Source organism: Tetrahymena thermophila (genome assembly GCF_000189635.1).
Source record: "Tetrahymena thermophila SB210 genomic scaffold scf_8254671, whole genome shotgun sequence".
NCBI classification, from domain to species: Eukaryota; Ciliophora; class Oligohymenophorea; order Hymenostomatida; family Tetrahymenidae; genus Tetrahymena; species Tetrahymena thermophila.
Genome location: NW_002476438.1, coordinates 249,809 through 274,203, shown reverse-complemented (window position 1 = coordinate 274,203; position 24,395 = coordinate 249,809). Strand labels below are relative to the sequence as shown.

At 21.9% G+C, this 24,395-nt stretch overlaps 6 protein-coding genes across 6 annotated transcripts in view; 4 read left to right on the top strand and 2 right to left on the bottom strand. All coding sequences in view use genetic code 6, as the record gives it.

The window, feature by feature from the left end:
* Window positions 1-1,417: 1,417 nt before the first annotated feature.
* Window positions 1,418-5,532, top strand: TTHERM_00425820 (hypothetical protein; the record flags this gene model as incomplete). Its single annotated transcript, XM_001013760.2, has 12 exons — window positions 1,418-1,432; window positions 1,592-1,672; window positions 1,766-2,199; window positions 2,316-2,490; window positions 2,594-2,689; window positions 2,788-2,850; window positions 2,906-3,349; window positions 3,399-3,749; window positions 3,803-3,897; window positions 3,969-4,920; window positions 5,028-5,373; window positions 5,435-5,532. The coding sequence occupies 12 exons, from the start codon at window positions 1,418-1,420 to the stop codon at window positions 5,530-5,532; spliced, it is 3,150 nt and encodes a 1,049-aa protein (XP_001013760.2).
* Window positions 5,533-7,476: 1,944 nt separating this feature from the next.
* TTHERM_00425810 (Myb-like DNA-binding domain protein) lies at window positions 7,477-11,853 on the top strand (the record flags this gene model as incomplete). Its single annotated transcript, XM_001013759.2, has 9 exons — window positions 7,477-7,717; window positions 7,961-8,419; window positions 8,697-8,868; window positions 9,021-9,132; window positions 9,246-9,394; window positions 9,463-9,603; window positions 9,786-10,318; window positions 10,452-10,736; window positions 10,835-11,853. The coding sequence occupies 9 exons, from the start codon at window positions 7,477-7,479 to the stop codon at window positions 11,851-11,853; spliced, it is 3,111 nt and encodes a 1,036-aa protein (XP_001013759.2).
* A 6,481-nt stretch (window positions 11,854-18,334) lies between these two features.
* Window positions 18,335-19,837, bottom strand: TTHERM_00425780 (transmembrane protein, putative). Its single transcript, XM_001013756.3, has 3 exons — window positions 19,426-19,837; window positions 18,873-19,266; window positions 18,335-18,685 (listed from the first exon to the last, which is right to left on the bottom strand). The coding sequence occupies exons 1-3, from the start codon at window positions 19,831-19,833 to the stop codon at window positions 18,585-18,587; spliced, it is 903 nt and encodes a 300-aa protein (XP_001013756.3). The 5' UTR covers window positions 19,834-19,837; the 3' UTR covers window positions 18,335-18,584.
* A 216-nt stretch (window positions 19,838-20,053) lies between these two features.
* TTHERM_00425770 (hypothetical protein) lies at window positions 20,054-20,239 on the bottom strand (the record flags this gene model as incomplete). Its single annotated transcript, XM_001013755.1, has 1 exon — window positions 20,054-20,239. One exon carries the CDS (start codon window positions 20,237-20,239, stop codon window positions 20,054-20,056), a length of 186 nt encoding a protein of 61 aa, XP_001013755.1.
* A 1,902-nt stretch (window positions 20,240-22,141) lies between these two features.
* On the top strand, window positions 22,142-23,434 carry TTHERM_00425750 (hypothetical protein; the record flags this gene model as incomplete). Its single annotated transcript, XM_001013753.1, has 1 exon — window positions 22,142-23,434. One exon carries the CDS (start codon window positions 22,142-22,144, stop codon window positions 23,432-23,434), a length of 1,293 nt encoding a protein of 430 aa, XP_001013753.1.
* A 907-nt stretch (window positions 23,435-24,341) lies between these two features.
* Window positions 24,342-24,395, top strand: part of TTHERM_00424750 (hypothetical protein) — a gene marked incomplete at both ends in the record, with an annotated part of 264 nt that continues 210 nt past the window's right edge. The window contains one exon of the mRNA XM_001013752.3: window positions 24,342-24,395. This exon is cut by the window's right edge and continues 210 nt beyond it. Within this exon, the coding sequence (XP_001013752.3) occupies window positions 24,342-24,395 (54 nt within the window).

Below are 24,395 nucleotides of genomic sequence, written 5' to 3'. Positions count from 1 at the left end.
TTTTCTTTAGCCCAAATATTTTTATATTAATTAATTTCTTTCTGAATTAAAAATATTTTATTTTCTAAAATTAATTTAGAATCAATTAAAAGTGACAAAGTTTATAAATAAAATTAATTTACTGCGATTCATTCAAATTTATGTTATGTATTTATTTTATGGCTATTTTTTTAACTAATAAATAAATAAATTTCTATTTATTATTTTCTTATTATTTCTTTCACAAAATTTTAGATACTTTGCTTTTCTCTCAATTCAATCAATCTCTTTATTTTAAATGATTTCTTGATAAGAAAATTTATCAATTCCATCTTTTAATTAATTTAATCAACAAACAAAATAATTTTTTATTAATTTATACAAGATGAACACTTTTGTTTAAATATTAATTGATGCGCTTTTAGCCATACAAAAAGAATCTTTAATAAAGTATGATTTTTTTATATTTTTGTGAAACAAATTAAAAAATGAGATAAGTTTTTTAATTTATAAATTATGTTTGTATTTAGAAATAAAACAACAATTAAGCATTTATTTTTATTATTTTTTTTATCAAAATAGATAAACTATTTTATTTATGGTTAAATTTTAAAATAGCTATAAAAACAATTTTCGAAAATATTTAATTTTAAAATAAAGTTCAGTTATTTAATTTAGATGAAGTCTTAAGCATAAAAATGAAATAAAACATTTCTCACAAGTTTAAAATATATTTTTATGAAAGAAATTAAAAAATGAGATTTGCTTTTTAATTTATAAATTAAATTCGTATTTGATCAAAAGCATTTATTCAAGGAAGTATCGAAAGTATATCTTGATTCACTGAAAGAATATTATTAACAATTCAATGTAGACATACAACAACAATTAAGGATTTATTTTTATTAGTTTTTGATCAAAATAGAAAAATTATTTTATTTATGATTTAATTTTTAAAAAGCTAATAAAACAATTTTTGAACACAAACTTTTAAATTTAAAACAAAGTTTGTTCAGTTATTTATTTAGATTAAAATTTAAGAATAAAAAATGAAATAAAATATTTCTTTCAATTTTAAAATATATTTTTTTAATTTATTTTTCTTAAAAATCTTAAACTATTTTTCTTATTAAAATCTTATAAAATAATTATTTTTTGATATAATCTTTAATGATAATTTACTGAATTGGTTGCATATTCGAATAGATTGGTTGGATCCAATAAAAAAAACAACTTATTAAGACATCAATATTTTAAAAGGATTGATTCATTATACAATGTAAATAAATAGCATTGTATTTTAATTAATCTCTATCTCTCTACTGACTGACTGAATAGCATAGAAACTTAATTATAAATTTAGGATTCTTTAATTGATAACATATTATATTTAAAGCAAGATACATTATAACAAGAGTTTAAGCCATATATTTGATAAATGAATTTACCATAGGTAAAAATTTAGACTAAATCTACTTTTATTTTTAAATGAAGTCCTTAGTGTTGGTTTATGCCCAATAAATAAGCTTGAATTTCAAACTAAATACTTGAAACATTTTTAAAGAATGAGGCGATTACATATTGATAAATCTATCTTATTAATTATTAATAGATTGGAAGAAAGGTCAATATCCAAAATCTTTTGGAGATGGACAAAAATATAGATGTACCAGAAAATGAAAAAGTTAGATAAGTAAGCATTTATATTATTTCTTAGCATCATAAATTTAGCAAAAATTAACTCTTTATGTCCATTTAAAAAAAATAATTATGCTAATAAATTTAGAGGAATCCAAAGAATTTGCAATCAAAATAAATGACAGAAATATTAGGAGGAAGATTGCTTGAATCTTCGCAAAGCACAACAAATGTGAGACGTCCTGGAAGTCGTCCAGATACTGGTTCCAAGCAAAAGATTTTATTGAATAATCAAAAATAGTTGTAGATAAATTAACAATTTTCTCAGCCACAATTAGGCGAATAGAATAATGAAACGAATTTTTTCAATCCAAGAAGCAACAATCTTGGAAGTAAAAACGATTAAGGAGAGGCAGATGCTCAATAACAAATAAGTTAAAATGAAACTCCAAATTAAGTAGAAGCAAGAAGATTTTCATAAAAATAGGATTTGCTATATAAAAATAAGACATTTTAACCTTCTCTAGCAAGTTATAATCCAAACATAGATAGGATGATTAGTATGTATGAATCGCAAGATATGTAATGAATTAAAAAATTTATAATTTAAAATTAACAATAGCACTCTATACAATTCATAAAATGAATTTATATTAAAATTTTAATAATTAAACCTATGTTTTTATTTTAAATAAAAGAGAATATAAAGAAAAACTTAATAACACAGAGAGGGTTGTAACAATGTTGATTGAACAACTAAACAATGTAGAAAGAAATCAATAAGGAGAATTGAGAAAATATAAGCTCTAGTTGGATAATGAAAGGGATTATAGAGTTAAATTAGAAGCTAATTTAAGATTTATTCAAGACCAAGTATTTGTTAATTTGTTTTTAAAATAAATAAATAAAAATAAAAATGATAATTTTCATTCACAAAGTAAAATTATTTACAATTTTTTAACAAATTAATGAAAAGTACAATCAACTTAATCATGATCTCTAAACGAGAGTCGAAGTTCTCGATACAAAATTGCAAAGAGATGACAGAAATAAGAATGAAATGAGGGAAAAAGTAATAAAGAATTATTTATTTTTTTTGATAATTCATATTGATTCATTCAATCATTAATTTATTCATTTTAATTTCTTATTATTTTATTCTAAAAAAAGCTTATTCTCACTGAACAAAATTAGAAAGAAATATTATTCTTTATCAGAAACATGCAAAAATCAGTAAATTTAACTTTATGGAATTGAGGAATATCTTAACAACTTAGTTATTATTTAGGAAACTACTGAAATTTTATAATTAAGAGGCATAATGCAAGAAAAAATGACTGAAGAGTAATCTCTTCTTCAAAAGGAAAGGGAAAAAAGCAAGGCTCTTTTCATGGAAGTAGTTAGACTTGGTGAAACATAAGAAAGGTAGAATGAAGTGTTCAATAATCTTTAAGGATAGTTCGAAAGTAGGATAGCTATTTTAGAAGCTCAGCTAAGTGCTGGGCAGCGCTCAGTAAACTAAATAGCCTAAAAAGGAGATCAAGGTATAAATTATATAAGCGATTGGAATGAAAAATTAGAAAGAAGAATGCAATAAACAGAAGCTAGTATCCTTAGCATCACGAAAGAGTAAAGCAAAGATAAAGATCTTTTGAGCTAGTTAGAAGCCTATCATGCTAAGATGGCTGAAGATGTCAAAGTTATTTTGAATACTCTTTAGTCAGATTATGATGTAAGATTATTTATTTGCAAATTTAATCTTAACTTTTCTAAAAAATAAGAACAAATTAGAATCAAAAGTGACTGAAATAGTAAACAGAATTGTAATGGAGCATGAAGACAGAATAAGATAACATGATGAGATGAGAACTAATATCGATATGAGAGATAGACTCAATTAAGAAAAAAGTAATTATGAAAGAGAGGAAATGAGAGAAAGATATTAAGCTTTAGATGCTTTGATGAGGACAGAGTTTTAAAGAAAAGATGAGTCTATAAAATCTTTGCAAGCAATTATGGAGAATTAAGTAAAAGGACTGCAAAATGCTCTTAAATTTGAAGAATAATCAAGAAATTAACAAGAAATTGTTTTTAGAAATGAAATACTCAAGATGTAAGAGACATTTGCAAGAGTAAGCATTTCAAATTTAAAGCTATAGAAATCATTTATTTATAATTAATAAAGGAATATGATATATTTAAGAATCAATAGTCTAACATTACTGAAAAAATAACTGAAATGATGAAGATTGAAATTTAAACTCGTTTAAGCTCTGATGTGTAATCTCAATTTATTTTATTTATTTATATATATATATATTTTTTATTAATCTATGTATTTGTTATATTAGGGATTTAAAGAATTTAACAAGTGCGATTGCAACAGATATTGTTTCAGATGTGAACAATGTTAAAGACTAAATGGAAATTTAGTATAAAAAATTACAAGATGAAATAAGAGAGACAAGATTAGAAAGTTCATAAAAATCAGAGCAGGTTAGCAGGTATGTTGATGAGGAAGTTAAGAAAGTTGTAGAGGTATTTGGTAAGAAGCATGAAAAGACTAAAAATATGTTTACAAAGTTGGCAGAGTAATTCAAAAATCACTTAATTAACACTGATAATAATAGAAAAGATGTTGAAAAGAGACTAGTGGGACTTGAAAAGGGATAAGAAGACCTAAGGACAGAGACTTACAAACTTGTAGGTGATACATAAAAGGCATTTGAAAATCGTTTGATTGAAGAAAAATTGAATATTGAACTGAATGTTCAAACAATTGCGAAGGGACTTGATGATAAAATTAATAAAGTTGAAGAAGAATCGAAAAAAGATGTTTAATTTTTAACTCAAGCTATTGAGAATTCAAGAGAAATGTTTAATAATAGAATAAATAACATGTAGAGCTCTTTAGAAGCTTTCTAAAAGTTATGTGAAGAGCAAAATGAATAAATTAATATTAAAATATAAGATATTAAAGCTGATATTAGCGACTTCAAAGTGAAAATTAATACAGCTTTAGAAGAATTGCAGTCTAATGTGATGAAAGAATTAGATGATATTTCGAAAGATTTAGAAGAACTCCAGTAAAACACATAAAAAGAGTTAGAATTATCCAAATCTCTCATTATAAATTTGCAAGACGAAGTTTAGAGATTCTCATAAGAAATTGTTCTAAAATTGAAGGAAATCATAGATCATTAACAAGACACAGAAAAGGAGTTTGTACTAAGACTAGAAGAATTAGAATAAAGTTCCATGAATTCCTTTAACCTTATAAAGACCACTCTTGATACAATTGATGTAAGATTTTTAAATTATTTATTGTTTTAATTATTTTTAAGAAGCAGAATATGTTTTACATTTAAATGACACAAATTAATTTATAACTAATTTTTTTATTTAATTAGAATGTTTACAAAGACTTGGAAACAAAGATAACAGAACTTAATGCTGAAACAGTTTTAGACAATACTCTAGCTAAAGCTGAAATGGATAATATAAAGTAATAGATTAGCGATATGTTCGAGTTGATGAACACACAACATCAAGACATGAAACTTACAAATACTCACTTTGAGTAAGAGTTCGTAAAAATATCAGAAGACATAGATTAAGTTAAAACTAACCTGTATTATGAACTTGCAGAAGCCAATGATAAAAAATTATAAAAATTACTAGAAAATATTAGAAATGAGAACTAATAGCTTTGGAAGAAGAACGTGGAATTAGTAGATTCAGATTTTAAAAATATAGGTAATTAATTAGTTTTTATTTAAAGTATAAAATTTAATATAAAAATAAATAATTTTAATAGATTAACTTAGAGATAATAAGAATAGTTTATTTACTCAGCTAAACGAAATACTTATAACTCAAGACGAATATAATAAACCTAAAATTAAATCTAAATGATGCACTTAACAAACAAAAAAATAATAAATATTTTTGTAATATCTATTAAATTTATTTGTATTTTATTAAAATCTATTAGATAAAAAGCACTGATTCATTCATTTTTTTCATATTATCAATAGATTAATTAGCAATAAATAATTACAAATATTAACTCTTTTTATACTTAAAACTTAACAATTGTATTTAATAAAATAAACAATTCAGATACTATTTTTTAATCATAGATAAATATTATAAAAATAAATATCCTAAATTAAATAAAAAAAAGATTAATTTTTATGTTTTAAATATAAAAATTTCATCAAGAATTATATTTGATTTTATATTTTTACTCAAATTATCAATCCCTTATTTATTATTTTAGATAAGCATTATTTAGAATTATAAAAATCCCTTATTTGTTATTTCATCTGCATTGATATAAGAATTTTCCTATCACCATATTTTAATTCAACAATTAGAAATTTTGATGAGCTTATTTTAATGTTATAAAATTAAGTTCAAAGTAGGAAACAAAATTTATTTGAAATTTTTTTTATTCTTTTTGTGGAATATCTTTAAATTTACAAATAAATAAAAAAATCTTGAACACCTTTTTTAAATATTTTGTTTATCAAAGTTAAATTTATAAGAAATATAAAAGATAGATTCAGTTTAAATCTCTTCATTTAATGAAAAATAATAATTCAAACATAAATTAAACCTTTTTTATAATTTTTACTTAACTAAATAATTTAAAATAACTCAATTTCTACTTTTAAACATTTAAAACGTAAATTCTTTTTAATGTACACTATAATTATATATATATATATATTAGTTTAATATGAGTTTTATTTTCTTAAAATTTATTAAATTTAATTGGTTTTTAAAAAAATAATGGTTACACAAACTTATTATGTTTTATGACAAAAAAAAATATGATATTTAAATGTAATGACGACAAAAAAAAGAATTTTAATTATTGTTTAGTTTATATTAATTATAACAAAGACATAACAGAAATTTACATTAATATTTTTAATTTATTTAGATCTAAGAATAGGCAAGCGATTAATTTGATTGTTAGAACAATTAATTATAATTTTCAAATTACTGATGTAATTAATTTGATTGGTTTACTTTTTTTATGTTGAGATTGATACCTAAAAAATAATGACTTAAAAAAATATTTTATTAAATGGAAGCTAATATTTTTAATTAATTTAGTATTATTTTATTGAAATAACTTTAATCATTTTGACCTTTAGAATCTTCTATTAAATAAGGAATCTCACCTAACTCAAAGATATACTTACTTACTACTTAACAAAAATTAATGTTATATTGAGTATCAATTATTTTTATCACTTAGATAAAACTTCTTTACAAATTCTTTATATTTTGTTAATTTTGTGCTATGGTTAGATTTTGAAAGAAAATTGTTTGAAAAGTGTAAATTTCTCAAAATTTCAAAAGTTTTTGATATTAATGATTATTAGAAACTGTGTGATTGGAAAAGTATTCATTAAGTTATGATATTTATTTGGTAGAACATTATAATTCGAGATTTGTTACTTAAGAGGAATAATCTTAAATATTTTTTTAATTGAATCTGAATTCTATTTTATAAAAAATAAAAAATGAGTTTAATCATAAGTTATTATTTAATTCTAAGCTAGGCTGATCTTATAGGGATATTGTAAAAATCTCTTTTAGCTAAGCGTTTAGGCTGGCTAGCTCATTTTAATAGGAAGGAATATTAAAAAATTGAGAAAATTATTAGAAGATTTAATAAATTATGATGTCACAATAGGATTGTTTTTTTTTAATTTTTTAATAAAGATTTAAGAGTTGTAATTGATGTTAACCTCAATTTTAAGAAAATTTATTACAGGAATTAAAAATTGATAATTGATCTCTATTTTAGAGAAAAATATACTTAAAAACAATGCAGCTCAAATGAGAATGATTAAAAAAGAAATTGAAAAATTCGATATACTTAAAAAAAGTATTAACTATTCTTACTTGATAAAAATAATATTTGCTCAAAATAATTTGATAAGAAAAAAGGCAATTAATTAATCAATCAATTAGTTTAATAAAGCAAAGAAAACCAAACAAAAAGAAATGAGCGAGTTGAAGCGTCATCCCGCTGAAATAGCAGACGGATTAAGCATGATGAGCCCCTTTCACAAGGAGAGTAAATATAGCATTTTTATAAATAATAAATAGTCCTTTAGATGGTTAGTGGCATACGATTATATTTAAAATTTAGTGATTTGCGCTTGCACTCATTTTTGATGCCTTTACTAAAAAAAAGTTTATTTATAAAAACAGTATATTAATATACTGAATTTATCAATATATCAAACAAGCAATTAAAGCCATGCATACTTTCAACAACAACAACAATTTTATCAAACTCAATTCAAATATAAAATAGTTAAGCTGGACAGCAACCAAGTTCCAGGAGGCTAGTATTTTTATCAGATAAACAATAATCCAGATATGCTCATAAGATAGAATTTTATTTCTCAAACTCCCTAGGGTTATATTATGAATTAGTAATAATAATAGTAGTAGCAATAGCTTTTTTAGCAATCATAGAATCAGCAGTCCTAAACATAGGCTCATACCATAGGAGGAAACCCCAATTAGTTCTAATAATAAGTCCTTCCAAACTCTTTCTTTTAGAATTAGTTTTAGTCGTAGTAATAGTAGCAAAATTAGCAGACATAATAACAATTTTAGGCTCCATCCTTAATGAATTTATCTTTTAAACCAATTAGCTAATAGCAACAAACTTAGTAGTAACAAAATAACATATAAATCCAACAATAAAATTAGCCTAGTCTATAGCAGTAATACTCCTAGCAAAGTAGTGATAGTTCTGAAAATATAAGTAATTTTATTTATCAATCACAAGTTAAGAGCTTGGCTTCATTTAAAAATCTGCTTTTTATTTTCAGCCACCTACTACTAAATAAATTTTCACGTTTTTTGATTATAAGAAAATTGATACTAAAACAATTAATTATGCCAATAAAATGTTTGCAAATAAAATATCTCTAAAAATATTGTTTAGAAGTGAAAATAAGAAGTAGATTTTTCCAAGTTGGAACTTAAAATTAAAAGTGCTTTACAAATAAACAAAGAAAAATAATTTATTAATATATTAGGAAAATCAGGAGAAAAAGCGCTATAGTATTTTTAAACATTTCTTTAACTCACTTAAAATATCAGCGATGCTGATTTAAATTTGGATTTTGTCAAAGATCTTTATACAATAAAGATGGATAATCTACCAACCAGCAAGGAAATGCACGATTCTTACCAAAAAATTGTATCAAAGTAATAAATAGATAATTTAATAAAGATTTTTTTAGAAATATTATGTTATTATGCAATAGCATTTAATCAGTAAAGATTAATTTCTATTAAGAATATTTATATAAAGAATTAATTATTTAAATAAATATTTAATAATTGTTAAATTATTTTAGGCAAGGATATTCTAAGTAGCAGAAGAAAAATTGGAATGATTAAGAAACAAATCTCTTAGTTTGGATCATTCTTAAGTCTTGTGTGTTTAAAAGAATTGACTTTCGTGCAATTGTAAGTTATCTATTTTAACAATAGTCTGCTTTTTTTCTTATTCAAGCTTATAAATTAAATATGTTGAAAAAAAATTCTAAGCTACATGTTAAATTCTAACTTAAATTCAATAGAGCGATGATGTGTGGGAAGATATAGCAAGTATGATGGTAGGTAGAACATCGGAACAGTGCAAATTGAAATGGTTATCAATGAGTAAGCTTAATTTACAGCAATAACCTTGGAGCGAAGAAGAAGATAATATTTTGAGGATGATAATCAAGTAAGAAGATATTTTTGATTAAATAAGTAGAAAACTAAAGCAATATTCTTATTTGTAAATTATATTAGAGAGTATGAGCAAAAGAATAAATAAAATAAATGGAGCGAAATTGCTGTTAAGCTTAACTAGCTAAGTCACAAAAATGTATTCAGATAAGGAAAGCAGTGCAGAGAAAGGTGGAACAACCATTTAGATCCTGCAATTAACAGGTAAACAAATTATTTTTATTACGCCATTAAAATTAAGTAGATCCATCATAGAATTAAAAAAACAGAAGAAATTTTAATTAAAATTTGTGGTGTTTTTTCAAAAGAAATTAAAAAAGAGATAAAATTTATCAATAATTAATTTTTTTTCTTTCTTCTTACCTTTTAATTAAAAAAATTAAAAGAGGCCCATGGAATTATGAAGAAGAATTGAAAATGTTAAAATTAGTACTAGAAAAAGGCAAGAGATGGTCAGAAATCTCCAAAAATATGAAATCGTCAAGAACCGAAAACGCTGTTAAAAACAGATACAATTCTCTCATTAAAAAAGAGAAACTGTCATCTTCCTCAAATAACTTATCAAGCATGAATGACTTAAAATCTAACAATTAAGATATCGGTGAGGGTGAAAAATAATAAATCTTATTGCTCATAGAAAAGCTTGAATCTCGTATTAAAAACGGATTCTCTCTCATAAATGCTAGCTCAAATACACTCAAGCACAACCACGATTAAATCGAAGAAGAGTAAGATGAAGATACCTAAAATTAAGACAAACAATACAATGAAGATGATGAGGATGATGATGAAGACGATGAAGACCACTAGCAGTCGCAAAGTATGTAGTCTTAAGCTCTTAATTCATACTAAATTAAAACAGAAGAAGGAAATCATTTCAATTAAGCCCAATTGCAGCAATAATCTCTATTTTCTAACAGTAAATTAAATTCAAAAACATTTTTATTTTTTTATATGACAAATATTTTTAAATTCTTAGATTTTAATTTATCTATTTAAAATAAATTTTTTTTAACAAATTAATTACTTTATTGTTGTTTAAATAATTTTAGATAGCAAGAGCTAAAATTCACCGGAAAGCATGCAACAAACAACAGTTAAGCAGAAAAATCTCCCTAAAAAGAATGTCCTATAAAGCAAGTAGGCTCTATTCTAAATGGTGGAGAGCGAAGCTAAAACTAAATCAGAGCAAACATTAAATTAATCAGACGTAGAGTCAGCTACTAAATTATCTTCATCGGCCCTTTCAAATTAAAACTCTGGTGGAATATTCAAACCAATTAACCAAGAAATTAATATCAATGGAGAGATGAACCTTTTTGGCTTTAATATTTAAAGTAAATCTAATGAATCAGTTTAAAATAATAAATTGAAACACAAATTTATTTTATTTTAATATTTTTGAATTAATTTTATTTAAAATTTAAAAAAAAAGATAACAACAACAACAACAATAACAACTTGAAGAGCTAAATAAATGAAGAAACCATTTCAGAAAATAATTCTCCTAATATGAATGGAAAAATTTTAATCTAATAATAGTAAGCTTTTCCTGGGTTTATGGGAATAAATAGTAAACCAGGAAGTAAAAGAGTCTCACTCAACAATCCTGGAGCCATTTTTATGGAATAAGTTAAACTGCCTTCCACTCCTTTACTTTCTGGATTCAATCATTATGATTTGAAATCCTAAGTGCAATAGAATGAAGTTTTCATTAAATCTGTGACAAAAAAAAACTTAAAGAAAGAAGAATTTGAAGAGGAAATATCAAAAAGCCAACTAGTCTATGTCGATAAAAATACAAAAGAAATTTTTGTGATTAATCCAGCATTTATTTAACATAAAATTTAAGAAGATTTTACAAAAAACATATAATTGCTAAACAGCTTCTTACAAAACTAAGAATCAATTAGCACTCCCTAACAACATGGTGTGAATATTTCTTATGCAGCTAATCCAAACACAGTTTAAGGATCTGCTGCAAGTATTTCTATGTTCTTAAATACTCCTCCTCTTCAAGCTTAAAGTGTAAACCAATTAGCAAATTGTAGCTAGTTGGGACAAATTGTACCTGGTGAATAAACCCCAACCATATTCTAATATTATAACAATCTGCATCCTACCATATCAAACTCTAACCTTGGCAATAACTCTCCTAGCGTATTCTTTATGCAGTACTCAAATAATAACACACCAAACTAACTAGGACTAGCTTAGATAACACCATAAAACAATATGCATCAATAGAGAATGATCAACCAAATGCCCCTTCATCAAATAATGCATTCTCACAATATACAAAACTCTCCCAACAGCTCCGAGTTCGTAAAAAACAATAACAATACTAATGTACTTCAAACTGCTGCTATGCTTAATAAGCAACTTATTCATTAAGATGTATAATAATTTAGTGGAAATACCAATAACCTTATAAATACTAATTAAATTTAATGAAAAAAAAAAATACTCACATTCAATCAATGATTCAAAACTACAAAATAAATAAAATAAAGTTATTAACATCTATCTATCTATCTACCAACCAACCAACAACCAATCAATAAATCCTTCCTTTCTACTATTTTTAATAAATTACCTAAAAACAAATCCAACCAAAAAAAATAATCTTATAGTTAACTATTATTTAATTATAAAAATAAAAATATTTATCGCTAAATCCGCCTATTGTTTCATTCTATAATCCAACTATTATCTCAGCAAATTCCTTTCTACTAAAGAATAAAATCCTATAGCATCTATTTTAATTTAAGATTCGAAATATTTTAAGAAAATATGTTTTATTTAATTATTGGAAAATTAAAGAAAAGAGTATTCAATTATTAAAGTGAAAACAAACTTTAAAATAAATCCCTCTTACACTACATACTTCTTGATTTTCAATAGACTCAAAAATTGGAAAGAGAGAAACAAATGTTTGATATCAAATACACTCAATTATATACAATCAATCAATAAATAAATAAAGATAAAATGAAAAAATAGTCGATTTGATCAGTTATACTCCTTTTTTATTTCCAATTAATTATGTTTTAAGATTTACTAAATTTATCTTTTATTATATGTGAATCTTGGTTAAGTCTTTATTAGTTTAATATCTCTAATAACTAATTATACCACATTTAAAAATATATTGCTTTGGTAATTTTTTGATATTCCTTTTTTCTAAGAACAGATAAATATTTATTTTCACCTAACTTATGCTTAAGTCTTATATATAATTTTATATTTAAATTGTTTGAAAATTATTCATTGACTACTTATTAAATAAAGCTTAGGTTACTAAAAATTAATTAATTAGTTTTAATTTTTTACTATAATCATACCTTATCTTATTTATGTATTTTGTATCTTTTTAATTTACTCAATTCGAATATAATTTAAATGTTGTTAAATTCATTTTCTTAGTTCTATAGATTATTCATTCTTTTTATGATATTTTATAAAATTTTTCATATTCTCCTTAAATTATTATCAAATATATTAAATTAATTCTGTTGATATTCTGTATTTATATTTTTTAAAAACTTAAAATTAATCGGTATTCGTTAGTGTGAAAAAATTATCTTATTTTATTTATCACATGTATGCTATTTATTAAAGTAGATTACTTAGAATTTATTCCTCAAGACTGTCAAGAAAATAATGATAAATTTATAAATAAATATATTCCTTAATAATTATCATAATGATATCCAATTCCTTTTAAATAACTTTTTTGATTAAGTAAAATAATTAAGAAGATCATAAAAAATAATAACAGACAGACTCTAGCTAATAAAAGTTAGATACATTTTTTTTCAAAAATATTTTTTATATTCTTAATATTTACTATATTTTTTTCAAATATGACTAAATGACTATTTCTAATTCCTACTATATTTTTAAGTATATATTTTAAATACTATGAATGTTAAATTAATTATCTCTTCATAAGTAAAAGCAAATTTATAAATACATATTTGAAAATTAATTATTATATTTTACTTGTTCTTTTTATCTATTTATAATTAATTAAATTCCACAAATTGCTATTAGAAATTTTTGAAAATAAAAATAAATGATGTAATAGATTATATACTAGATAGAAGTAGAAGAAGTAATTATTTATTTTTTTATTAATATCCTTTAAATTTACATATATTAATAAAAAAAGTTTTTAAGCTCTTCACTTTTATCTCATTAAGTTCTCCATATTAATATGAAGTATATTTAATTTATAAATATTATTTTTATTATTATTAATATTTTTTGTCTATTTAGCATTCAATTTATTTAAAAAATAATTTTTCTAAAAGAAATTCTATTCATTCATTCATTCATTATTCATTGATTTTTATTAAAACAAAAATTTTTTTGAAACTTTAACTTAATTTTAATTTCAATTTATTATTATTTATTATTCATTTTTTATTATTAAAAATATTTTTTCTTCATTTTTTGCTATTAGCATTTACATTTGATAAAAAAAGTTTATTTGTTTTAGATTGAAATATTTTTAATTATAAAAAAATTTTATCTAAAACATTAAAGCACTTTTAAATTATTTGATTTATTTTCTTTTTATTTTGCTTGCTTATTTTTCTTCTTTCTTTGTTGATTTAATTCATCATTTTATTTTCAATTTTTGCTTTTATTATTAATTGATCTTATAATATCTTATTTTTTCTTCATTTTTTTCTTCTAATTAACTATTAAATTATATATTATTTCTTCAATATTAAAAAGTTACCATTAAATTGGTGATGTAGGTGCAACAAAATTAAGTTCTGCATTAGCAAATTGCATTAATCTCTCAGATTTGACACTCCACCTTTAGTAAAAACAGTTTATTTGTTTTGGATTGTGATATTTTTAAATATAAAACCAATTTAAAATAATAAAGCACTTTTTTAATTTTCTTTTTGTTTTTATTGTGCTTACTTTTTTTATTCTTTATTTGTTAATTTAACTCATCATTTTGTTTTAAACTTTTGCTTTTATTTTTAATTAATCTTATTATTTCATATTTTTTCCTTCTAATTAACTATTTAATTATATATATAATACCCTAGGGTACTGCCTTTTTCAAAACTACATACACGAACAATAATTGAATATTTTAATTTTATTTATTTATTTAGTAGTTTTTTATTTCTTTCAAGCAAATTTAATCACAAAAAACAATGGTTTCCTATTCTTTCAAATTTGACACTTAGTCTTGAGTAAAAACAGTTTATTTATTTAGGATGGATTGTGATATTTTTAAATAAAAAAACAAATATAAAACAATAAAGTTCTTTTTTCTTTTTCTTTTTATTGTGCTTGCATTTTTTTTCTTTCATTGTTAATTTAACTCATCATTTTATTTTCAATTTTTGCTTTTATTATTAATTAATTAATCTTATTATTACATCTAATTAACTATTTAATTAATTATTTTTTCTTCAATATTTAAAAAGTAACAATAAAATTGGGCCAATTGGTGCATCAAGTTTAGGTTTTGCTTTAGCAAACTGCATTAATCTCTCAAATTTGACACTTAGTCTTTAGTAAAAACAGTTTATTTATTTAGGATTGTGATATTTTTAAATCTAAAAACTAATTTAAAACAAAAAAGCTCTTTTTCCCTTTCTTCTTTATTTGTTAATTTAACTCATAATTTTATTTTCAACTTTTGCTTTTATTTTTAATTAATTAATCTTATTATTTCATATTTTTTCCTTCTAATTAACTATTTAATTAATTATTTTTTCTTCAATATTTAAAAAGTAACAATTAAATTGGGCCAATTGGTGCATCAAACTTAGGTTCTGGTTTAGCAAATTGCATTAATCTCTCAAATTTGACACTTGACCTTGAGTAAAAACAGTTTATTTATGTAGGATTGTGATATTTTTAAATAAAAAAACTAATTTAAGTAATAAAACTCTTTTTCATTTTCTTTTTATTGTGCTTGTTTTTTCTTCTTTTTTCTTTGTTATTTTAACTCTTCAATTTATTTTAAAATTTTGCTTTTATTATTAATTAATTATTCTTATTATTTCATATTTTTTCTTCATTTTTCTCTTTAAATTAACTATTTAATTATATATTTTTCTTCAATATTTAAAAAGTAGCAATTTAATTGGTGCAATAGGTGCGTCAGGCTTAGGTTCTGCTTTAGCAAATTACATTAATCTCTCAAATTTGACACTTAACCTTAAGTAAAAACAGTTTATTTGTTTTAGATTATGATATTTTTAATTGTAATAACTAATTTAAAGCAATAAACCTCTTTTTTCATTTTCTTTTTATTTTTATTATGCTTGTTTTTTTCTTCTTTCTTTGTAAATTAAACTCATCGTTTTATTTTAAACTTTTGCTTTTATTATTAATTAATCTTATTATTTCATATTTTTTCTTCATTTTAACTTCTAATTAACTATTTAATTATATATTTTTTCTTCAATATTTAAAAAGTAAGAATGAAATTGGTGCAAAGGGTGCATAAGGCTTAAGTTCTGGTTTATCAAATTGCATTAATCTCTCAAATTTGACACTTAACCTTGAGCAAAACAGTTTATTTATTTAGGATCGTGATATTTTTAAATAAAAAAACTAATTTAAAACAATAAAGCACTTATTTCTTTTTCTTTTTATCGTGCTTGCTTTTTTTTCTTCTTTCTTTGTTAATTCAACTCATCCTATTATTTTCAACTTTTGCTTTCAATATTAATTAATCTTATTATTTGATATTTTTCTTCGAATTAACTATTTAATAATATATTTTATCTACAATATTTAAAAAGTATCAATGAAATTGGATATTTAGGTGCATCATACCTTGGTTCTGCTTTAGCAAATTGCATTAATCTCTCAAATTTGGCACTCCACCTTTTGTAAAAATAGTTTATTTATTTAGGATTGTGATATTTTTAAATATAAAAACTAATTTAAAACAAAAATCTCTTTTTTCTTTTTCATTTTCTTTTTATTTTACATCTTTTTTCTTCTTCTTTATTTGTTAATTTAACTCATCATTTTATTTTAAACATTTGCTTTATTATTAATTAATCTTATTATTTCTTATTTTTTTCATTTTTTCCTTCTAATTCACTATTAAATTATATATTTTTTCTTCAATATTTAAAAAGTAAAAATAAAATTGGTGCAATCGGTGCATTAGACTTAGGTTCTGCTTTGGCAAATTGCATTAATCTTTCAAATTTGACACTTAACCTTGAGTAAAAACAGTTTATTTGTTTTGAATAGTGTTATTTTTAATTATATAAAAACTAATTTAAAACAATAAAGCTCTTTTTTTAAACTTTTTCATTTTTTTTTTTGTACTTCTTTTTTCTTCTTCTTTATTTGTTAATTTAACTCATCATTTTATTTTCAACTTTTGCTTTTATTTTTAATTAATTAATCTTATTATTTCTTATTTTTTTCTTCATTTTTTCCTTCTAATTAACTATTTAGTGATATATCTTTCTTCAATATTTAAAAAGTAAAAATTAAATTGGTACAACAGGTGCATCAGACTTAGGTTCTGCTTTAGCAAATTGCATTAATCTCTCAAATTTGAAACTTAATCTTGGGTAAAAACAGTTTATTTATTGAGGATTGTGATATTTTTAAATATAAAAATTAATTTAAAACAAAAGCTCTTTTTGCTTTTTCATTTTCTTTTTATTGTGCTTGCTTTTTTTCCTTCTTTATTTGGTTAATTCAACTCATAATTTTATTTTAATTTTTGCTTTTATTATTAATTAATCTTATTATTTCATATTTTTTCTTCATTTTTTCCATTAAATTAAATATTTAATTATATTTTTTCTTCAATATTTAAAAAGTAGAAATTAAATTGGTGCAATAGGTGCATCAGAATTAGGTTTTGCTTTAACAAATTGCATTAATCTCTCAAAGTTGACACTTTAGCTTAGGTAAAAACAGTTTATTTGTTTTGAATAGTGATATTTATAATTATAAAAACTAATTTTAAACAATAATGCTCCTTGATTTATTTGTTTGATTTTATTTTATTAATTTTTTTATCTTTTTTTTTAGAATAATATTATTATTTATTAATAAAAGAAATAATTTTAATTTAAAAGTTTATTTTATTTAATATTTATTTAAAATTTACATAAATTTATTATAAAAGTTTTAACTAAATGGATGAATCATAAAAATTCAAAGCTATAAGCAAGTGCCTTAAATCAAAAAGATTAGTTGTCTTTGAAAAATATTTCTGAGATAATAAACAAGTGGCAAAAAAATGATGAATAAATAAATATTAAATGTTATAATTAAATATTATATGTTTTATTTAATAATATTTTGAAAATATTTTTTTAACCTAAAATATAGGTTGATAGATAGATAGATTTTATTATTGTTTTATATTTATTAATAAATAATTGATTTTAAAGTAGAAATTTTTAAAAATATAAACAATATTTGATTTATTAAGAAGAAGGAATAGATCAAATTTAATAATAATAAGTTTTATTTATCCAAATAAACTAATAAATGATTTTATTTATTTATTACTTTGTAATATTTAAAGAAAGCTAGAATATTCGTTTGGTCTGACTAAAAATCCAATCATTACATAATATTTTTAATAATATTTTAAATATTTTAAAAATATTCTTAGTTAAAAAGTTTTTGGTTATCATATTCTTGTAAGTTAATATTAATGAGTTTAAAATTAAATAAAAATGTTTTTGAAATTGTTATTGTTAGTTCTAAGCCATTTTTTTTTAATTCTTTATTTATTTATTTATGATAAATTTTGGTGAATTTTGACAAAAATAATAAATATGTCATCAAAAATAAATAAGATCAACAAATATAAAGAATTATCTAATCACTTCTTTTTTTTTGCTTAGGGACCTAATATTGTTTAGTTTATTTTATAATTAAAAAATTTTATTGTTGTTTTTTGCATAAATTTAAATAATAATTGAGAGAGAGCTAATGTTGAATATAATAAATTAAACGAGATTGATTTATACAGATATATAATAATAATACATAATTTCAATAATAATAATTTTATAAATATACAAAAGAATGATTTAAATAATAAATCAATAAGAGATTTAAGCATCATCTTATTTAATTCAATCCCTTTTGATTCTCTCTCTCTTTCTTTCTTGAATAATACTAATACTTATAAGTCTTTCTTAAATATTTATTCAATTATTTATTCTGCTTGAATTTCCTATGAATCTTGGTTTAAGACTACTACCAGATGCTCCTGGTCCAAAGAACTATTCTCTATCTTTCTACTCATAGCCTTATTTATTAAAGAGAGGAGTTAATTAAATTATTTTTATATTAAAAATTTATTGAGATTTTTGTAAAGTAAACAAACTTCTGACTTAAAAATAAAAAATATTATTCTTATCAAGTATTTTTAGTCAGATTTTTGGTACAGATTAAATTGAAAGATCAGACAGATAGAATAAAAATTTGAAATATACTTAATATATATTTGTGGATTATCTTAACAAAGACTATCAGAATAAGAAGGATGAGTCCCTCAACTATGGCTTGAATCATATACAAATCCTCAACGTAAATAGATCTGCAGTAACAGTCCTGCAAGGTAGCATCTGATATGTAATGGTTCATAGTATCATACATTAAAATATATATAACGATTCTAGAAATAAACGTGATTATAAGAAGGATGAAAAAGATAAATATTTTTTTTGATTGCTTAGAGCGAATTAAATTTGCGCCAATAATACTTATGAGAACCCAAAAGCCATTAGCCAGCATATAATAAATCATAATTCTTGAATAGTCAGAGCATTTTCCTTCATAGTAGAAAACATAATAGAATTATTTTACAGACTCATAAGTTAAAATAAACTTTTTAATAAAAAAATTGTTATTTTTTAAATGCATTTTATTTTCTTTTAAATTGCAAAATTTTTAACAACTAATTCTGTATGAAATGCAGCATTTAGTGAGTAGCTAACTTCAAAAAATTGCTTATAATTTGTGATCGATTATGATAAAAATAATTACTGAAATGAACCAGTTGCATGCCTATGTAAAACTAACCTTAGACTCAACACTCTAATCAAAATGAGAGTCGTTTTCAGGAATCAGAAATTCCTCCTTTTTACCCCTAATAATGAAGGGTTTTCTAATTAAAGATGATGAAGATCCATCCATTTCTGCTAAGTAAGTAAGTAAGTATATTTAATTTTGATTTTCTTATATTGATCTACTAAAATATTATGAAAACTAACTAACTATCTATCTATCTTTTTTGTAGAGATTTTATAAATAACAAATAATTTATTTATTTATTATTATTATCATTACAAATTAATTTCGCTGATTCTTGAATAAGTAGCGATTAATCAATTTATTTAATTTATTGCTTTAAGATAATTAATTCAATTAAATTTCTATCAAGTGACAAATCATAAAAATAAATAAACAAATAAACAAATAAATACTTTTCCATAATCAATAAAAACTTTATCAAGTTTGTTTTTGAAATTTATTTGATTGTTTTTACTTATTTTTTATACTAATGAATAAATAATCGATCATTTAATAATAATATTAAATTTGAATTTAAGATAGATAAATCTTTTTTATTTTGTTTTAAATCAAAACAAATTAGTTATGAACAGTCATATATTCACTCATGCATACTTCCTAATTAAATAGAAATAGCAGAATTATTTTCTAAGCAACTTTGCAAATCAAATTTATTTTTCTATTCTATTTAAAATTAAAGAAAATATAAATTGCATTTTATCGTAATCTATTAGATAGAATTTTATTTTCTATCAATTCCTTTCTACTTTTATCTACCTACCTACATTTTTTACAATTTTTCTACCTAAAAGTTTTTGTTTATATATTTGGTTTTGCATTAAATCGTAATCATATTAAGGATTTATTTCTCACAATTTAGATTTTTATCTGCAACAAATAGTTTGATTTAAAACATAATTTTAGCATCTATCAAAAAAATCTTTTTTGCAAAAATCCTATCAAATTTATAGTATTAACTGATAAATTTTTTGCTTTTCTTAAAAAGTATTTGTTTTTAATTAAATATTTTGCAAATTTATACTCAAACTGTCTTTTTTTGAAAATAATCTAAAAAAATATTTAAGAAAGTAATTAAAATGCAATGAAAACTCAACAAGTTTTTATTTATTTTGATACTTAATTTTAGTAATTTAAACATTTAAATTTAAAATTTCTTTAGCAATAAGATAATTTATAAAACCAAATATTTCAAAAAATAAATTAAATTGGTAAAGCTATTTAATTTATTTAACACTAGTATTTATTCAAAAAAGAATTTAATTTAATCTAAATATTATTAATAATAAAGTATATCTTTCTTTCTATCTGTATGTATAAAATAGATAAAATAAAAAATACTTATTTTAATATTAAATAATATTTTTATTTCATTTTAAATTATAGTTTTTTTATTTAAATTGTAAGCTATATTCTATAAATATTTGAAAATTAAAAGAATCTAATCTATAGATAAGATTTAGTAGAGAGGCATACATATTTTATGAATATAAATTTAGATTTTTATATAAAAGATTCTACTATTAATAAAAGACAAAAGTAAATAATTATCTTTATAAAAAATATATTATTTAAATTAAAATTATAAAAATTAATTTTATTTAATTTGAATAAAGTAAAAAATATTATTAAAATAATAACATTAATAAAATAATTATTATTATTTATAAAAATAATTAAAAATTATAAAAAAAGATTCATTCTATTGTTAAATAACTTAAGAAGTTTGTTTTTTGAATTTTTGAATAATTGATAAATCTAAAATAGAATTGTAAAAAAATTAATGAAAAAAAATTAATTTAAAAATAGATTTATACTTAGAATAATTATTGAAAATTTTATTCAAATAAAAACACAATTAATTTTTAAATTATTTTTAAAAATTAAATTTTAAATAATTTGAAATTATTGTAAGTAAAATTAGATTCAATTTATAAATATTTTAGGCTACATCCTAAAAAATTTAATACAAAATGAAGAGGTTTGTAAAATTTAGAATATAAATATTCAAGTAATAAAAACTGTAATGAAAAGTAATAAAGATGAATGAACATATCAAAAAATATATCAATTTATTTAAAAAAATAATTTAAATGTTACTCTTATTCAAATCAATTCATGGTGCTATCAAGCAAGCAAGTAGGCAAACAAGATATAGAGATGTATAAAAAATAAAGATATATTTTTTTAAAAGAAGGAGAATTTTTAAATTTTTGTATTTGAGATAAAAAGGAGGAAAAAAAAAATAATTAAAATATAAAGTAGGAATCTCACTCATCCAATCGATATAAACACTTTATAAATGAGTGCTAAATTGATTAGTTGAAAAATTTTAAATGAATAGATAGATATAACTCATTCAATTGTTCTTTCATTTGTGTTTTTTTTTTTTTGTGATTCGATTTTATTTTAAAAGAAAACGTCCTATTGAATCTTTGCATTCATTGCTTAAATGAACATATATATATACATACATATTGATAGATAAATTGGTAAATAGATATGCTTTCAAAAAGATTATTTATAGTCAAGCACTCAATCAATAATTAATAATTGAAATATTCCTCAAAATTTCTTATTTCCTCATCTATATCTATTTATCTGTCTTCTTAGTTTCCTATTTTAATTAATCAATCAATCAATTAGTCTAACAATTTCTGGATAAATAAAAATGTCAAACTTAATCAAAAAAAGAAAGGTGTTCAGTTCAGAAAGTGAATCAGAAGAAGAGGAGTAGCTGCAAACTAGAAAGACTATTAAACAAACTACTGGCTCGGAGCCAACTTTAGTCAAGAAGCTTAAAAAATCTAGCGAAGATCTTGATGATTTTGAGAAAAAGATTGAAGTAGTTAATTAAATCAATGCAATCAAGAAAGATAGCTTGATGAAATTCTTAGAAGAAGAAGATCAAAAGCTCTCTACCAAGAAAAGACAGTTAAAGACCATTTCTTAGCAGGAGGCTTAAGATATCTAAGAAGTCTTAAAGAAAGAAGAAGACGATTTTGATGAAAACATTGAAAATAATGTCAAGCTAGAAGAAGAAGAATAAGGCGATGATGAATAAAGTGATCTTGAGGATTCTGATAATGAAAATATCAAAGAAAATGTTAAAGTGAGACGCCTGCGTAATCAAAGTTATGATCAAGACTCAACAAACGATAATAAAGAAAATAGTTTCGATGGACTTTATTCCTTTAAGGATGATGATGATTTTTACATCTAAGCCAATAAAAATCGCTAACAAGAATCATAGTAAGAAAAAGATATCATTAAACTTGTTTAACAGAGAAATGGAAAGATAATCAGTAGATCCAGAGGCTATATTTTTACAGTGATATGCTTTAAAAATCACGTTTTTGATGCAGATAGCGAAAATATCATCAAAAAGTGGTGTCCTTAATGCAATATTCTTCATCAAGAATTCGCTTAATATGCTTTATCTCAATAGGGAGAACTTGAAAGCCAATTCTTTTAGCCAAAGTTAAATTTCCGCTGCAAATTTTATCATAGGTGGACTACATCTGAAGCTAACTGCATTAAGTAAAAAGTGTGGTGTCCCAAATGTCCTGAAGTATTGAATCTTATGATCAATCATCATCACAGAGGATCCGTAAACGATTAAGAAAGAATAGAGTAAATTTTTGAGTAAGCAGAAGTAATTGCTGATGGATACTAAGTCACCAATCCCTAACAAGAAATAGCTTTTGATCTTCTAAAAGATATTTATTTCATCATCCTTGTTCCCTTACCGATTTATTCTAGATATCTTTAACGTTTTAAACTAGAAGAATAAGCTATTGAGTTCAAAAAGAAATTAGCTCTGATGCACCCAGACAACAACTCTCATCCATTAGCAGAGAAAGTAACAGAAAAGCTCTATCAAATGTTTGAGCATCTGCTTGAGTCCTCTGAAGATGAAGAGAGTGATCAAAAAAGTGAAAAAAAATAATCCAACAAATAATGAAAATAAAAATAATTATTTAAATTATATCACAAAAACAAGGAGGAATAGAATAAAAATAAAATAAATAAAATAGAGTAGTTATATAAAAATAATCAATTCCTTCTTTATAATATATATACAAATTTAACCTATAATTTAAAAACCCTTAACATTTCCCTGTATTAATTAATTAATAATCTATCAGCTGAAAAATTGAGTCTCTTAAAATAACATCTCTCTCTAAATGTTCGTTCTACTTATCTGTCTATCAGGTATTCTATCATCAAGAGATTCACTGATTTTGGAAGAGAAAAGCTGTTTGGCAATGATTATAAGCAACTAAAAACTACAAGATAGAGTCACGTTTGTTGTAATTATTCTAAACTATATTCCTTCCTTCATACAAGTTCAAATACCATTAGAAATTAACACAAAACAAACAATACATACACACAGACATACATACATACAAATAAACAACTTGCACTCAAGCAAAATCATCTTCTTCATTAATTCATTCATTCATTAATTTATCTATTTATTCATTAATTTATTAATTGATTAATTTATCCTATTTATTTACTAAAAAAACAATTTATTTATTTGATAAATTTCCTTGAAAGAAATTTAAAGAATATCAAAAACAAATAGAGATAATTAATTAATTAATTCATTTTTTAACAAATGTCTAACCATATTTTACTCACCATTAATTAATTTTTACCTAATTTAAGGAATGTATTATAAATCCTACTATTTAAATAACAGGTGGGTTCTTCAATCAATCTGATACGAAGAGAGCTTAAAGAAAGATTCATTGAGAAATAAAAAGAATTTTAGAGAGATACTTACTTAATATAAATAAATAGGTAGAAATTAAAAACTAATCAGAAAGAAAAAATATATTTAGTTGTATGAATGACAAACAATGTAATAAACTTACTTGATTGCTTTCTAGCCTTCTTAAAATTTATTCAAAAAT